This window comes from Typha latifolia, chromosome 5 (assembly GCF_019914945.1).
Source record: "Typha latifolia isolate L0001 chromosome 5, TyphaL0001v2, whole genome shotgun sequence".
Classification (NCBI taxonomy): Eukaryota; Viridiplantae; Streptophyta; class Magnoliopsida; order Poales; family Typhaceae; genus Typha; species Typha latifolia.
The window spans coordinates 16897475-16914515 of NC_133090.1; the positions used below are offsets into that span (position 1 = coordinate 16897475).

General features: G+C 39.7%; 3 protein-coding genes and 1 long non-coding RNA gene across 8 annotated transcripts; 1 reads left to right on the forward strand and 3 right to left on the reverse strand.

The window, feature by feature from the left end:
- Positions 1-676: 676 nt before the first annotated feature.
- On the reverse strand, positions 677-4079 carry LOC140789033 (uncharacterized). Its single transcript, XM_073138617.1, has 3 exons — positions 3919-4079; positions 1963-2897; positions 677-1395 (listed from the first exon to the last, which is right to left on the reverse strand). Exons 2-3 carry the CDS (start codon positions 2874-2876, stop codon positions 894-896), a joined length of 1416 nt encoding a protein of 471 aa, XP_072994718.1. The 5' UTR covers positions 2877-2897; positions 3919-4079; the 3' UTR covers positions 677-893.
- Positions 4080-5391: 1312 nt separating this feature from the next.
- Positions 5392-7600, forward strand: LOC140788045 (protein PLASTID TRANSCRIPTIONALLY ACTIVE 7). The gene is made up of 4 exons (XM_073137138.1): positions 5392-5727; positions 5824-5892; positions 5977-6024; positions 6923-7600. Exons 1-4 carry the CDS (start codon positions 5677-5679, stop codon positions 7250-7252), a joined length of 498 nt encoding a protein of 165 aa, XP_072993239.1. The 5' UTR covers positions 5392-5676; the 3' UTR covers positions 7253-7600.
- Positions 7601-8096: 496 nt separating this feature from the next.
- On the reverse strand, positions 8097-9427 carry LOC140789035 (uncharacterized). Its single transcript, XR_012109127.1, has 3 exons — positions 9305-9427; positions 9174-9226; positions 8097-8592 (listed from the first exon to the last, which is right to left on the reverse strand). It is a non-coding gene; the product is annotated as an uncharacterized lncRNA (long non-coding RNA).
- Positions 9428-12330: 2903 nt separating this feature from the next.
- On the reverse strand, positions 12331-17041 carry LOC140789031 (importin subunit beta-1-like). Of its 5 annotated transcripts, none has more exons than XM_073138609.1 (4): positions 16909-17041; positions 16503-16721; positions 13409-15834; positions 12331-13288 (listed from the first exon to the last, which is right to left on the reverse strand). In XM_073138609.1, exons 2-4 carry the CDS (start codon positions 16647-16649, stop codon positions 13090-13092), a joined length of 2772 nt encoding a protein of 923 aa, XP_072994710.1. In that variant the 5' UTR covers positions 16650-16721; positions 16909-17041; the 3' UTR covers positions 12331-13089. The 5 variants fall into 5 exon arrangements, with proteins under 5 accessions (XP_072994710.1, XP_072994711.1, XP_072994712.1 ...); XM_073138610.1 differs by having other exon boundaries at positions 16503-16705; positions 16909-17034; XM_073138611.1 differs by lacking the exon at positions 16503-16721 and having other exon boundaries at positions 16909-17038.

Below are 17041 nucleotides of genomic sequence, written 5' to 3' on the forward strand. Positions count from 1 at the left end.
ATGACAAATGGGTCGTCACATATATCATCATCTTATCAATTTTATGAGGTCTGCTAATTCGAGGACTTCCTATCCACCGCATTTAGTATTTTTCTGCAATAATACTATGTGATCAAACCCTATATAATTAGCTATTGCATACCGAAAGGTGGCTAGTCAACCAAATTGGAGATTTAGAAGGCAGCAATACTTCCAAGCCCTCTAACAAGAGACCCATCATTATCCGGTGGGTCTAATGTCTAAACACAACCAAATTGTCGGTTCTTTATTATTTCTGTGTCAAAGAAAGTAGATAGAGTATTGTGTTGTTAACTTGTTCATAATATAATTAGAGAAAAGTGATCCTGATCCGATTTGGTCCACATTTTCCACGAGGCTATTTTATGCGCCATAAGGTCCACGGTCTACTAGGACAATCATTAATTATGATAACAACGACAACCTCACAATGGCGGGTCGTATTCTTGCTGGGCTCGTCTAATTAATGGCACTATTTTAAGGAATGAATCAAGGAGGAAAGCAAGCACGCAAGACGAATAGGCTATGGTCACACCTCGGCCCTAAGTCCACCACAGTGAACCCGGCGGATCTATCAACAAAAGTTTGGACTCTCAGTTGGGCTGGATCGAGCCCAGGATTCAAACCTGGATCCACTAGAGACAAGAAAACACGATCAGAAGCTGCATCATCATCCTGGATGTAAAATAGTTACTGATGTGGAGCTAGCAATCTTAAGCACACATATAAAAAGAATTTTGTACACCACATGCTCCGTATATACAACAAAAGTGGACAACATGAATCTTTTCCTTTCCTTCCACTCGCATCAGTAACACTTAACGATATCCACGCCGTATCAATCAAAAGTGTCGGTCTTAGTCGTAGACTCGGACCTATAACTTGGCTAGCAACCAGCCCAGGGTCCAGCCCAGAAGCAACCCTGCACCAGCAATCCCCAATCCAACAGCAAAGAACATAGCATACTTGCCGATGCCGATGCCGATGCCGATGCTGCTCTTCTGCTTCTTACCTTTCCTCCTCACTGAGTTTCTCCCATCTCTAACATATGATTTATCTTTCAATGGCATCCAAGGAAGGACCGGGAAGAGCGATGCAATCTGATGTTCATTTATCTTCAACTGGAGACACAGACTCTCTAGCTGCAACATTTGTAACCACTGCTTGTAAGCAAATAGATGTGAGGCCTGCCTAAACAAGAGCTTGACAACGTGTTCCTTTTCATCATTAGCTTTCTGGGCTGCCAGCTCAGCTTTTCTTGCACGCGTCTGCGAATGGCAGAGTGCTTCTAATAACCGATCCCTGCTCGGCTCACTCTCATATGTCAGTTTGCTTTCAGGTGGATCATTTCCGGTATTGACATAAACCTGTGGTCCACTGCAAGAGATTGCCACATCAAGCATCAAGCAGCAGGATACAACATACAAATAAAGAGGATTGATTAACAAGAAGATGCTACTGCAGAGAAACAAAAAGAAAAAAGAACGTTTTCAACTATAGGGGAGTGCCACATTTTTGCGATGCATACACATGGGATCAAGAAAATCATAACAGGGAAAAGTTATACAGCTAGTAATTGCCTTTAAACTGAAAGAATTTGCAGAAACAAACAGTCACACACAGGAAGAGCTTTAACAAAAAAAGTGGCAAAGGCTGAACAGATTATTGAAGAAAATACTGAGTCTCAGCAATCTACTAATTCACCAGTTCTCCATATTGTGGATGGCAACTATCATGAATATCAACATATATCATAGTTATAGACTACATTGTCAATGTACTAAAGTAGCATCCTCCAAATCTTTAGATTGAGCAGCACTGCACTAATTATTTCAAACAAAAGAAGTACTTCACATGATCAGATTACTCAGCAAAATGATTGAAAAAGCGCAAAATCCAAGGAACACAAAGGTAAGTAATAAATTAGCTTTATATAATTATTACCTGTATAGTATCTCATTATCATACATCAACCAATCTCCTCTTCCAGAAGACCATTTTTTCTCATCTGTACTTCCAGATTTATAATCATCCTCTGGGTAATCAATGGGGTCACCGAATCCAGGACGTAAACTAAAGGATGACGAGAATATCCTGTTAGCAGTATCAATCATCTCAAAACCAGACAATGGATCTCTACGGAAATGTATTGTCTGGGTAGGTCGGGGGAGGTCACAATTCTCAATATGCTCCAGTGATTTCTGTGCTACCAGTGAAGCCAACTCATTCTTGTCAGCAATTCGCCACCATGGTTCACAGCCATTACATCTTGTCCAAGGTGAATCCATTTCCACAGAAGCCTTCTCCGTCTTATTTGAAATAAATGGACTTATTGAGTTCCGGTCCATAGGTTTCTCATCCTTGTAATGATGATTTCTTATATCTAACCTGTGCATTTGTGGATTCTGGGAATAACTGGGTATAGTCTCCAATTTGTCGACTTTCTTTTCAGAACAATGATTCATAAAAGCTGTTGACACAGTCCATGGTTGCTCAAGAATGGCCTCGCTTATTGGTTCCCCAGAAAGCTTAGACTCTGATACTGCACTTTCCACCTTATCATCCAAGAAATTCAGGTGCTCGCACACAAAATCCTTCTGATATCTAAGATTGGGCTGCAATTGGAGCCACCATTTTGTCTCAGGTGGCAAATTGGAATTCATAGGCTTCCAATTCAAAGGCATGAAACTCGGGATAGGATGATCTTGAGCATTTGAAGCATTCCCTTTGTTAATATCATGTTGTTGTGCAGATGATGACGGACAGCAAGCTAGCTTTGGAGCTCTCTTTGCATCTTCCTGAACTAGGCAACGATTAGCAGCACGCTGCCAAGCAGCCCTGGCTTCTGCAGCAGCCATTACTTGCTCATTTCCCAAAAACTGTTCAAAGTAATCAATCAGAAAGGTAATCAGAGAATATCCACGAGAAATATAAATTAATTAACAAGCCAAGAGAATTTTAAGTAACAATTTGTAGGAGAGAGTTGTAATATAACCTATCAAGAAAGTTTCCGAAACATGACCTAAATCAGTCAAAGTACACTAGACCATGGTTCCAAGTTCCACCTAAAACAGATCGGTTTCAATTGAGAACAGTCCAAAAACAAGGCTGGAACCCGTTGTTCAAGGCTGAAATCAGCAAGGTTATTGTTTCAACTTTCAAGCTTGTTTCCGTACTGCTCTGGGAAACCCATATGTATTTGACTGAAATGTTTTGTCTTTTTCAGAGTTCAAAATCGAAACCAACCAAATTGAAACTTCCAACCATGATTAGATCAGTCGAAGAATATAGATGGTAGCAATCAAGTCCTTTTACGTATTAAGCTTATCTGAAAAATATAATAAGTTCAAATTACAATGTTAAATCAAAAAATTTGCGCGACAAATAAATTATGAGAACAACAACAACTCTAACATCAAGATAGCATTCAAATCCAAGGATTATACATAAGAGTATTGAACTACTTGTATAAAGTCCTGCCCTTCTCCTCCCATACAAAAGATGCATCCACTTTATCAGAATCGCCCTTCTCAGAATCATCTCAGTATCATGTGCTAATAAATATGTCTCAACATTCCTCTGGTTAACCAACAAGATACTATCATCGAAGAGATTGCGTAAAAGCAAACATTCCAATCCCACAAAGGATCGAAACCCACTTGCTGTGAGAAATAATAGCACATAAGAACAAACTGCTTCTACTGCAATTTCAGGCATCCAAACAGAACAACCGTTTACCGATCCAAAAAGCTACGAATTAAGCTAAGAAATCGCTAACCGAACTAAGACAGCACAGAGATAGGAAAAGAAATGATATCTCAAAGTCTAAAATCCAAGGATAAGAAGAGATCCGAATCCACCCAAAGATTGAGTGATCTGGATCGGAAGAAAGAAATATACCTGGTAAAGGCAAGGAGGAGAGACGCCTTGGATCAGCGGTGCCTCTAGAAGATGAGATCGATGACCAAATCTAATTCGGAGAGAGAAAGAAAGAAAGAAAGAAAGAGGAGGTAAAAAGAGACGATACGAATGAAGGTAGATCGCTGTCCTACGAGAGTTTCCCGAATCTTTACTATTTTTATTTGATTAGATAAAAGAGGCAGGGAAAAAGTAAGCAGATAAATGTACAAAATACATCACGGTTTTTAATCATTTATCCGTATCGCGGCAATACACGAAAAGTACACGCGTCGATCTGTCGTGCTCTATTGCAAGATGTGGGGGGTACACTCACCAACTTGCGAGGATAAGATGCTGAATAACTGGATAAGTTATCCGAGGAATAAGTTAAGATGCTGAATAACTCAAAAAGATAGTTCTTAATAGCAAAATCGATTCACTTATTTTATCTTCATTGTTTAGTTAATTGCGCGAAAGTGGGGAAACGAGGAAGTGGGAGAGCTGCTTGCGTTGGGCGGGAGATGAGGACAAACGCAGGGATCCCACGTGTCATCCATCAGACTACATATACAGCCAACCGTCCTCCTAGTCCTTGTATCCAACCTAAGCTTTATTTCGAGCAAATGGGCCAATCAGAGGAGATCAGACGGTCAGGTCAGTAATCAATAGATAGCGAGATGGTTTCGAGGACTAATAATCATCGCAAGGACTAGTACTTTATACATAAAGCTGGAACCCCAGTACTATTATATAAATAATATAACAAATCCATGTGATTAGTGATTTGAGAAGAAAAAAGAAATTGATAGATGGCGTATTATACGAGTGGTAAACTTTCGGTGGGCGAATGATAGGTACCCGGATGAGGTGTCTGGCTGTCGGTAATTTTAAGATAGTGACGATGTGGACCTCTTCTTCCTTCACTTGTTTATTAATTTATTTCTTCCAACTAATGTGGCGGATCCAACAGCCCTGATAAAGCTTTAGCCCATTGCTTATTAATCATCATCTCCCATTCCAATCTATTAATCCATTCAGAGGGGCCATCAGATTATTATGTGACAGTGGTAAACGTGATAATAAAAAATAATCAGAGAGCCGTGACGGCACTTTTAACTTCTAACTTCACCTATCCTCTCTCTCTCCTTTCTTTCCTTTATTTATTTTTTCTTTTAGCACTTAGTTTTGAACTCCAAATCAGAGTGTGGATATTATTATTATTATTATTTTTATCGAAAAAGAAAATAATAATAATAAGTAGCATAAAACCTAGGGGCACTAAACCTGTGGTCTTTGGGCTTTCTTCAAAGAGAAAGCGTGTTGTGCCGACAGTAAACTTGATTTCAAATTCCGTTAGTTCCATAGCCCACGCATTACTAGTAGAAACAACAATATTGAAAAAGAAGAAGAGTTGATGGTGTACAGGTCAGCTAGTGCGTTCGATTCAATTAGCAATTAACTTTACGTGCGGATGCGGACTAAGAGCACTGAAAAAGAAGAGGAGGAAATTTGAAGACTTATTCCCGTGCTAATGCTTTGATGAAACTGGCGGGGAGGAAGCCAAAGGTTTTAAAAGTGTATGATGAACTAACCCAGATTTGTTGGTTCGTAATTAAATTTAGCATACGCAAGGCAGGCTACTAATAGTGGGCCGGGCTTGGCGGGCTGTGACACAAAAGAAGAAGAAGAAGAAGAAGAAGAAGAAGAAGAAGAAGTTTTCTCTATTAAAATCTGAGTCGTCCATCAAAAGTGAGCGTAATGGCTCTCGCTGCGCACCATCTTATCCGATACTCTCTCTCTCTGCCGGCGGTAACCAGCTCTTCCGTCTTATCTCGTCTACCTTTTTTCTCCTCCCGGCCCTTGCAAACTAACCCATTTTTTCCGCCCTCATCTTCTTTCTTGCAGAAGGCGGAGCCAAGTAATTACCGTCTCTGTTGGAGCAGCAGTAGGAGTAGGATCTCCGCTAAGTCTCAGGTTAATTTGCCGATTGATGCTCCCGACCTCTTTCCCTCCCTTTCTCTCTCTTTCCTATTCTCTAATTTTTTTGGGGGGTTTCAGGAGGGAGAAGGTGGGAGCGGGCGGCGGATATGGCGTCGAAGGCGACTGGTATTACTTATTTGATTTGCTGCTTCTCTTCCTCAATTTTTCTTCTCTCTTTCCAATTTATAGACGTTTAACTTACTAAATGTAGTTATCTAAATGCACAATATTACTTAAAGCTCCTAGAAATCGCTTAAACATAATGGGGATTATATTCTTTGGACTAATTCATCACCTGTTGCATACACCTATCGTCATCTGTTGCTGTATCGCACACTAGCCTTTCTCTCTATTCAGTGCTGTACTTTACAGTTCACACGAATTGGCTCAATCTGCACAAGGTTTTCCTGATTGTTTTCTTCTAATAATGAAATCCAAGGTGGTTAACCTGCACCATTTACTTCCATTTTTTTTTTTTTGGTGTTGTTGTTGCTGCAAATGATGAACTTAAGAGTATTATCCACAGTTATCTGGTTCACAGTCCATGTTAAATGTGACCACACTCTCGATTATAAAGGAGCCTCAAAATGTTTAGTTGTGAAGCTAAGTTCCTTATGTGTAGATTTTTGTAGTTTTGTTGCATCTCAGGTGGGCTGTCTTTTCTCACATGAAGTTGAATTTCCCAGTCGAGCTTTAGGCTCCAGTAGGCCTCTCGCTTGCTCAATTAACCATTGCTCAAGAAAGAGGGTGGTGGTTCTAAGATATTCTGTCTTTGGGATAGCATACTTCTTAATATGTTGAGCCTGATAGTTAAGTATAAAGCAAAGGCGTCATATGAAGATCGTTCAGTTTTTCATTTACCAGATAACTTACCTTCATGGGATGATTTTTTTTTGTGTTTTATTAATTGTAAACCTAGTAAATGAAGTCCATGCCATTTTATTGCCCAGTTCACTGGACTTACAATTAAGAGGAGGTGAGAAAAACATTTACCACCATCTGACTTTTGTACTTTCTCTTCCAGACAAAGAAGGATGACAAATTACGTTATAAGATGGATCGTATCCCTTTCCTGGAAGAACAAGTTAGAAAGATCAGGGAAAATGGAAAGATAATATCTATGGACATCGAAAAGCTAATGCTATCTGAAGAGAATAGATTTGCTTTTGTGAATGAGGTGGCTGCAGAGGCCACTTCGTATATTGAGAACAACAGGGATGAGTATGGGTCAAAGAAAGCTATACTGCACGTGCTCAGCAATCGCATGAATGAAGCTGGGTTCCATCGCTCGGAAGCTTACATGGAGCCTGATCCCTTTAAGCCCGGGCCTAATTATTTAAAAGAAGGGTTCTGAATAACTCATCTCAGTTTCACTTTGTCAGTGGTGCAGTTAGATACATCTGCCTGTGCTTTTGAGCTTCAAACTATTTGGCAAGCTTAGAGTTTGACTCAAGATAACATATTTTACAAATGAACCTTCACTGCATCTTTGTTTCTTGTTGTTAGATTCATTACGAATAAAAGAATAGGACTTGGTCTTACTCCTTAGGGGTGTGTTAGCAATCTCTTGTTTTGGTAGTCATCTGTGGCAGGAAGAAGACTTCTTGCTTTGTAAGCTCCATCTGATGCATTAGATGGATGCTAATGCAGGATGTATCTAAAGACTAATTCAGAGCTCAACTAATAGGTTGCAATCTGTAAATATTGGCAGAAAATGTGCTCGTTCAGAGATTCTTTTTTCATTTAAGATTTTGAACTTAATTCAAATTTATTCGGCATGGTGACTTTACTTGGATTAAGTTGATTATTGACTATGAATTGATTCTAATAGGTGTTGGAGGAAAACTACTGAATTCTATAAGGTTTAAAACAGAGCTCCCTTTTTTTGTCCTTTGTTTCTACTGATAAAATAAAATAACTTAGGAAAGTATCCATAGTTGAGTTCCTCGCTAAGGAGTCTTACTCTGCGTTTTACTGATCCCACCATCCATTTGATAGAATTCCTAGTAAAGGAGGCCACTACTTCTGAGGATAAGTTTCCTTGTAAAAGTTGTTGGACCATTATCCTGGGGAGGCTCAAGTGCCAGCCTTCTAAGTCTATATCTTCTTTTTATTCACTATCTTCTGTGCATGCAATTACTGCGAATTTGAAGCAAAATATACATCTACAGTATAATTTGACAGAATATATTTTGACATAGGCAGACAGATGGCTTCTCAACTTTAACAAGGAAAGAAAAGAGAGTTACATGGGAGTGCAAAATGATGTATAAAAAGAGGAAAAGGTACAAAATTATCTGTGACAAAGCACTGGTTTTGCTTTCTAAGAAGCAGGCGAATGCTATATCCGTGGGACTCAAAAGACAAATTGAAGCTCATAAAAGGTAGGTATCACTCTAGAATCAAAACCTCTGCCCTGCATTCTAATAAAACCCAATATGTAGACACAAGATTTGTTTATTAAACCAAATGGGAATATAACGTTATGGATATTAGGAAGAGACTTATTTGCCTCTGGCCCCTCCAAACTTCAAATGCTCTCTCTTTTCCCTTTGAGAGACGCATGGAGAAAAGGCTGGTGATCTATAAATTCCTGCCACCAATTCCTAGCTTTCCTTTTCGGTGGTCGTGTTTATTGTTATATACTCCATAGTCGTAGTCCTGAACCTCCACCAAGGCCTTTCTGCTAAGGATCTGCATGCAAAACATCATGAATAGCAGAATTTTACCGGGGGGGGAGGAACACCTTAGAATGCAGTGCATATAATATGCATGATATATTAGAGTACTATATACATTCGTTATTTCTGTCAAGAAGAGGATTTCTTGGATAACCTTGTGTCAGGTTCATTGAATAATGTGAACGGAAGGACCAGGACTCATATACGACTTCACTTAACACGACATTACAGATTTTCTTTTCCTCAAATAATTTTACCACTCAAAGCCTCACAAAATATATAAACACAAAAAAAGAGAAACAAAACAAGAAAGCTACGGAATTGTTAGTTTTAGATAGTGAGTTTGTTCTACTAATTCACTAACAAAGTATTGTTACTAGGGGAGTGGAAGCATTAAATATCAACATGCAGCATAAAAGGTGACCAAAGGCTACACAAAAGTAAGAGAATTCAACCAATCTTTGGTATGATGAGACATGAGGCATTATCTCAAGATCTTTAAGTAACCAACGAATTATAAACATGTACTTAAAGGGTGTGCTGGCCCTATATAAGTAAGCACAGTGAAGATTTATGATGATAATGTGCACATACCTTCTTCGGTATATATGCAGGTCTATATCCATCCTCACCTCTTAGGATCTGCCCTGCACAAATTTGGAGATTGTTGGCTTGTTAGAAAAGAAATAACAGTGGAAGAATACAAATGAAAAGATGTCCCATACATGAAGATGTCTCAAAGAGAAGGATTAGGAGAATAATGCCAAGAGCGACTGCAAGCCTTCTCATGGTTGATGCTATTGCTGCTGGTTCTCTTCAGGAGGCTTGCTGGTCTTCTGAGAGCTTCGGATCCTTTTATGTTGAGTCATGGCAGCTGAAGCATAGTTGGAGACTTGGGTATGGTCCACAATTCATCATGCCTCTTCAGAAATTGCTTAGCCCACTACCATTCATGCACTAACTTCAGTTACTAGAGAAGTCTTACTTGCCTCTTATCCAACCAAAAGCTACTTCATAAGATGATAAAAGCAAAACGAAAAAAAGAAAAGAAAAAAAGTCTTCTTGCACTGCTCTGATTTACTCAGCACTGTTTCTAGCAAAAAAAAATAAGCTTGAATGAAATGAGAATCGATGAATATAATTAGTTTGTTTAGTAGTGATTAGTAGTTTAGTATGTGAAAAGGAATGGCCAAACTCCCAAGGCTTCAAATAATACAAGATTTAAACAATGGACACTTCCCTCCTATTAATGGTTACTCTCACATAACGAAAGAAGTAACTACATGGAGTAATACTTGAGCAAGTTTATTAGCAGCGGTGGTGTATCCACTAATTACATGGTAAAAGGAGTTTTGCAAATGCAAAAGGCAGTCTTAAAAAGAATTGGATTTAACAGTGCACCCAATGCCAGTCAAAGGCAACTTACTGGATGATGGTTTTGTGCTAGATACTGTTTGATATCTTCTTAGAGCTTCCAATCTAATTCCTTTTTATTCCCATCCATTCGTTTCCTTTTTTCTTTTTTTTAATCTTTGTTTACTGCTTCCCGGCCGGTGTGCCTGCACGCACTGTTTCTTTCGAAGGGAAATTTGTGGAGCTGACCACTCGCCACCACTGCAGTGTGCAGTGCTTCTAGAATCAGGACCATTAATATATGGTGGCAACCACCGCAGCAGCACCCGGCCCTCGTGAAGTTGACCTCCTATTTACACTTGCCATGAACAATGTAAGAAAGGACTTCGGACTGCCTTTGATCAACTGTAGTAGCATTATTAGGTCAGTATACAGCAGCAAGAGAGGAACATGTATGCCATCATGACTCTTTTTTTTTTTTTTTACCTTCATCTGTTTTAATTACTTCAGCATCACAGAGCTCCTTTTACAACAATGAATGAAACCCAGATTTTGGTAAACGTAGGCAAATCATATTAGGGCCTAGGAATTAATGATTCCACCCACTTGGCTCTCATAATCCAGAACACCAACTCCGTTGACAAATTATATTGCTGACTGTGTGCAGATATTGAATAGTCAACTGATATTAAAAAAAAAACAAAGAAAAAAAAAAGGAGCAGAGATATGGAATGTCAAATTCAAAGTTCACATCATTGGTAGTTTTTATCATGCACGGCAGTACTCCTCGGCCACGCTTAAACGCATGTTGAGACCGAGGAGAAGTACGGATGACGTACGCCGTACAGCATTTCATCTTTGTCAAAGTATAGTTAAAACATCTCTCTCTACCATTACATCCTAATACCAGCTTTTAGATGGTGATGATATCCGCAAGGATATTGATCTGCACTTCGGTGCAATACCATAATCTCATGATGCATGAAACAAAGTGCAGACTGACAACAACCCCACAAATTTTACCGAGAGAAGAGATCTATAAAGAAGAAAGGGGAGCGGTCGGTCACGTTCACGTTCACGTTCTCGTTCACGTATGAGGTGTTTTGAGTGTTTCCCAGACATCAAATCCTACTACCAAACAGTAGCGAGCATTGTTTTTTCCACAAATAGAGACCATCTATCATCTTCTATCACAAAGGAATCATCGACATATACAACTACAATAAGAATGGAGGATGACACAGAAAGAACAAACCAAAACAAAGCCAAAAAAGAGAGAGAAAAGATTCTTCGTCTCCGGAGGCATACCTACTTCATGATACTTACTCTACATCACAAGCCCCCACACCCACCCCCACTCACCTCGACCCTAGAGCAACTTGTTAGTATGGTCGTCAGCGTAGCAGTCCCCGGCGACAGATTAGTCACCCAGGATTTCAAAACTAAGCCTAGTAATTGGTGATGGTCCTCCAATTTTTCTTTCCTCCTTTTCAAACCCGAGCGATGGATGATTTAAGCTTTCTAAGGCAGTTTTTAGTCTCCAATTCTAGTAGACAGTTTTAAATTACAATCGCAGTTGTTAATCTATAAAATTTATCATTTAAAATAATTAAAATTTGAAACTCAGCCAACATGGGACTGTGGAGCTTGATTACGAGATTTCTTTTTTTTTTTTTTAGAAAAAAAAATTTTCTGTTCTAAATCAGAGGAGAAAATCAGTACCATTGGAATCTTTTATCAAAAATAAAATAAATAGGAATTTATAAATTACACAACTGAATTTTGTGTTTACAGCAAGAAAAGTCAAAAACACATTGTGATAAATCACAGAACCGTTCACTGCGCAAGATTTCTTCCTCTTACACTCAGGCTAAACAGAAGCCGCACAGTGCTATAAGACATAAGCCAAACTACTTTTCCCTTTTCTTTACTGGTAAAGCTGACTAAAAAACTTTTTCTTCGGTTAAACTTACAAGGCTATCATACATATAGAGAGCAACAATTTCTTCAACGACAGCCACGAGAAGGAAAAAAAAAAAAAAAGCAGCAGCAAAATGCAAGTACTAAGTGCATGACTATGCGACAAAGATAATAGATTAACTATGCAGTAGCATGAACCTGAACAGAGATGATTCAACAAGAAGCATTCTTCCTTCTCATTTCAGGTCTGGAAAGTGAGGTTGCAAACTGAACCATCAAGTTGAAAGGAGATACAAAGACATTCTACCAGATAATAAACAGACTTACTACTTTCACGCTAGTATCACCCAGAACAAAGAATGGTAAAGTCTCTGATTTTCACATACAAGAGGGGAAAGCTACAATAAAGAGAAGTACGTAACCTAGAAAAAAAAAAATCTCACATATGCGCTTTATTATATTTGAATGCTCAACACTCTTGGTAATGCACTTATATTTCATATTCTTGCTTACGACCGTAGAAATGACAACTGAATAAAGCAAAATATAAAACCTGATTACATATGGATGATACATAAATGAAAGTGAGATCACGACTCCTATGAAGTAGACGAAGGGGCAGGAGTTGCATAAAGACCACCTTTAAGACCATGGGAGACAAGACAAAACCCCAAAATTAAATATCAAAATGAGAATAAAAAAATAATCAGTGCGCCTCAGCAAAGAAATGTAGTTTCCAGATAGGAACTATTAGAGGGCATAGCACTAGAAATGAACATGATTCCGAGTGGGTAGCCGAGTCTTGTGCTGCATTTCAAGTGTCACTCAACTGGGACAGCCAAGGTAATCCTGCCTGAAGGAACAGGATGGAATCATAGGTCTCCAATACACCGTGTTTAGCGGATCTGACATCAAAACAACAGTACAAAAGCCACAGGTAACTATAAAAGGGAGACCTCATGCTGTGTATCCTACAATACAGAGGCCTTCCAGCTTTTCTCAGTAATGAAGGTCTTAAAGACCTTCAACTAAGTAAGCAAAGGCAGGCCATTACTGTCCCGCTTCTTCATAGAGTGAAAGGAAACCAACTTCAAGGTGCTGATGCATGACTTAGCCCACTCAGAATGAACCCTTTGTGCAGAACTGTGATGACCGACACATGTATGCAAAGCAATTCCTGACCTGACTTGACACAACTTGGATGCATATGCAGACTCCAAAGGGATAAGAATCATTATTAACCAGAAATTGCACGACTAATGGCTAACTTAGCCCAATCAGCAGACTCTTTAATCAAATGATCATCTGATGATAAGCATTCGTCCAAAAAGTCTTTGCTTGAAACAGATTGATTAATTAAAGGACCAGCATGACCGCCCAAGGTATCAGCCAAATCTCCAAGGACACCTACCGCAGTCTTCATCACTGCATCATCCCTGTTTGGCATAGTAAAGGGAATAAAAGAAGTCAGTAAAAGGAGTAATATTACATTGGTGTCACATCCAAAAAAATGTAAAGAGAATGGAGAAAGAAAAAGGTGTGAGTATATGATTTACATGTCCTTCTCATGATAAAGAGTGTCAAGAAACTGAAGGATGTGGGTTGCATATGGCATCAGTAGCTGGGTTTTCGGGGAGCTTTTAAAACCTTGTAATATACCAGAGTAAGCTTCCAAAATTCCATTCCTTAACTGATTTGTGTAATCAAGCATTTCATCATCAGCAGTCGCAGCATGTGCAGAGAGTTCTGCTGCACTTTGAAGCATAGGCATAGCGTAGATCAAATACTTCTCAAAGTTATCTCCTATTGCCAATGCAATATCACCAAAGCACGAAAAAATTGGTGGTTTCACAGATCTGTGCAACTGATTGCTGGAAAGATCCTTCAGGAGCTGTGTCATGATTCCATCACAGAAGGGCAAAATTTTGTCCTCCAAAGCCCTGCACAAATCTCCAACAACTCCTACCGTAACAGCACAAACCTGGTACTCCTCAAAGTTTTGAAGGCCCATTTCCAAATACTGATAAAATCCTGGCATGTACTTCACAAAATTTGGCCCTAAAACATATGCCAAAGCGCCAATAGCAAGCATAGCCTCTTCATGTACCGTAGCATTTCGGCAAGCAAAAACTCTCAGAAAGAGATCCATTATCTGATCTGCAAACGGCATGAAAGCATACTTTGATGTCTCGCTTGCTCCCAATTTCTGGATAACGACCTGCAGGCATCCACAAAGAAGCCCCTGCAGCTCGTTCTGCTTCTCCCTCTCATCAGATGATAGCTTCTGTGCCTCTAGGGTTTGATGAAGTTCCAGCATGATAACTGGCACCAACTGCAATATAATAGAAGCTGTCTCATCATTCGAGCACCTCACAACTTCATTTAGAGTTTCATAGGCTGCAGTTCGCAGGCGAGATTCTCCAGCATCTTCCCTGTGGGTAACAGTGAGAAGAGCTTGAATTATGTCCTGAAAGAAAGGGAACAATGGTGATGTTGAACCAACATCCTCATAACCTTGAGCAAGGAAATAGAGAGCACCACAAGCCTTTTCAGCTACATTAGGGACATCTTTCATGCTGTGAAGCAGGACGGTAAGGATCTGCTGACAGTTGTCAGGTGTTATTATAGGCGCCACCATAGTCGAGCCATGAAGAAATTCAAAGGTTCTTCCGAGAGTCCATGCGGTAGTATCTTTTACATGGTTATTTGGGTCTGTTGTTAAAGCAGTGAGCATAAAGTTCAAGGCAACATTCACAATAGGCGTAAGCTTGTCTGGAGATGGACCCTCCAGAACAGAACCGAATGCATATGTTGCCGCCTCTCTTTGCCTCCAATTTGGTTTTGTAATGTTCTCCTCAATGAATGGCATCACTAGAGGAACGATGTCATCCCCAACAGTCCGTGCAACAAGACCCAAGCATGTCCCTCCTGCCATTGAAAGATTCCAAGCCCCTTCATCCTGATCTTGGTCCTCCTCCTGCTTGAGGAGAGTCTCAAGCAGCATAGGAACTAAAGCAGGAAGAGCCTTCTTAATAAAATAGAAACAAGGGATATCAGAATCTGCAGTAAAATCACCTCCATATTCATCTAAAGTATCAATCTCCTCATCACATATTGAACTCCAAAACTCGATAGCCTGAAGAGCAACTGGCTCCTGATCTTCCCGCACAGCTTTGGCTGTTATATTGAATATATCCTGCATGTAGGATTCAAGCTTCTCGTAGTAGGCGGATGAGATGGCCACCAAACACTCAAATGCCGCCTGTCGTATCTTCATCTCAGGCGACAGAGTTGCTTCGCAAACAACTCTCATGATGTAGTCTCTCTCCATATCATTTGAAAAATTAGCCTCTGCAAATCCTAACGCATTATATAATGCTTGTGTAGCAGCAAGCCTGACATCAGTGCTTGCCTCGGAAGCATTCATGCCTTGAACTACAGCTGTAAGAATTCTATTTACCTGGTCCTGGTCAAGAACTTGCGGAGAGACTTCCTCGCACAAATAACCAAGTGTTTCAAGTGTGGCCTGCTTAACATGAGGCTGGATCTGGTGTATGCTTGAGAGTAAAGAGCCTATAAGTTCAGGCCACTGCTTGTGCGGCAACTCGATGCCAGCAATCTTGGCAATGGCTTGGGATGCAGTAGACCTAGCATCAGGAACTGGAGAAGAAAGGGTCTGCAATAAGGATGCTTTGACCTGAGCCTTCACAGTCACATCCAATGACAACCATCTCTGGACAAGTTCATCTTTCCTGTGCTGCTCCTTAGCAACCAAGGCGTTCTTAAGAACCAAGCCTGCTAATTTGCGACTATCCGCAGGTTTCTCATTGTTCGCCAATTCACCGGAGAGAGAGAGTATAAAAGACGGAAAGCTTTGTTCCTGAAACTGCTTAAGACTTTCTTCTGCGTGCTTCCTAACAGTCCCATCCACTGATTGTGCATTCAAGAGAACCTGAGTGACTTCCATAGCTATCTTATAATTCTGAGATAAAGAAAGGACAGTGAGGTAAGGATAACAACTTTGGTGCAGCTAAGTGCCTAAAAAGTGAAATAACACATTATTCTAAGCCTCTTAAGAATCTCAATAGTGGTTGTTTGTTACAGTAATCTGTTATGTAAAGATAAATCATAGTACATTTTTACCCATATAATGGAATCTCCACAAATCAATGAAGCCAACAAGTAGCCAAGACCAGTGATCATGACTATAATAAAATGCATAGAACTGTTCGTTAGTCATTATCTCACAAAATGAACCTTGTCCGTTAAGGAACAAGAAAGGCATCATTATGCTGTAAGATTCATAGGATACCTGAGGACATGGATTTAATAGGTCTCTTTCAATCGAACAAAAAGTGATGAGGATATTTGTCTTTTTTGACATAATCTGCTGGGTTGGGCAACACTTTAACATTGCCAAAGAAGGAATTTGGAGATGTTAGTGCAAACTTTTGTTAGACAGATTATTTATGTAATCAGATTTCCAAATCAACTATTCTATCCGCCCATCAAGCAGATTGAAAAATAAATATTCTCACAGAAGCAAAATCCAATTAATGCCACAGAGAAGAGATCCAGCATTAGGAAATTACAAAATTTCACTTTAAGGAGAAGAAGTAACAGAGATCAATGTCGTAATTCTAATTATACCTCTGCTGAAAATTGGGGATAATGGAAAGAAGAAAATTTGACCCAACAAAAAACGTCGACTTGAAGGGAGTCATCCGTGAGTCCATGACCATCTCCAAATCCAAAAGCCTTAGAACTGGTTGAAAGCATCAAATACAGATGACCCATGATCTCGAGCCATTAAATCGGCCACAAATAATCCAAATAGCTAATCCGACTAGTACCTATGTTCCAAAACCCCTCCAGAAAAAAAATAATTAAAATAGTCAATTTACTGATTGAAAAACTCCTAGAGATAGAGCATTAATCCGCTAAAACATTCGTGGCCCCAGTGAGAGAAGGCGGCTAAATTCCTCGAAGCTAGACCAAATTGAGGGGCAAAAAAAAAAAGAAAAAGAAAAAAGAGGGAGCTTTAAGGATCGCTTACATGTATTTGTTAACGATCTGGGCGACTGAGCGGTTTCCGGAGCCGATGGACGGTCGGGGAGGGTGCTGGCCGGCTAGCCAGCAGCAAGAGTGTGGAGGAACCCTAGGAGTGAAAAAAAAAAAAAAAAAAACAA

Coding starts and splice junctions, on each gene's coding strand:
- LOC140789031 (XM_073138609.1), bottom strand. CDS start 16,649: ATGGGTCATCTGTATTTGATGCTTTCAACCAGTTCTAAGGCTTTTGGA. Junction 15,835..16,502: donor ATCCCCAATTTTCAGCAGAG/GTATAATTAGAA, acceptor TCTTTATCTCAG/AATTATAAGATAGCTATGGA. Junction 13,289..13,408: donor CTTTATCATGAGAAGGACAT/GTAAATCATATA, acceptor TATGCCAAACAG/GGATGATGCAGTGATGAAGA.
- LOC140788045 (XM_073137138.1), top strand. CDS start 5,677: ATGGCTCTCGCTGCGCACCATCTTATCCGATACTCTCTCTCTCTGCCG. Junction 5,893..5,976: donor GGATCTCCGCTAAGTCTCAG/GTTAATTTGCCG, acceptor GGGGGGTTTCAG/GAGGGAGAAGGTGGGAGCGG. Junction 6,025..6,922: donor TATGGCGTCGAAGGCGACTG/GTATTACTTATT, acceptor TTTCTCTTCCAG/ACAAAGAAGGATGACAAATT.
- LOC140789033 (XM_073138617.1), bottom strand. CDS start 2,876: ATGGCTGCTGCAGAAGCCAGGGCTGCTTGGCAGCGTGCTGCTAATCGT. Junction 1,396..1,962: donor GATAATGAGATACTATACAG/GTAATAATTATA, acceptor AATCTCTTGCAG/TGGACCACAGGTTTATGTCA.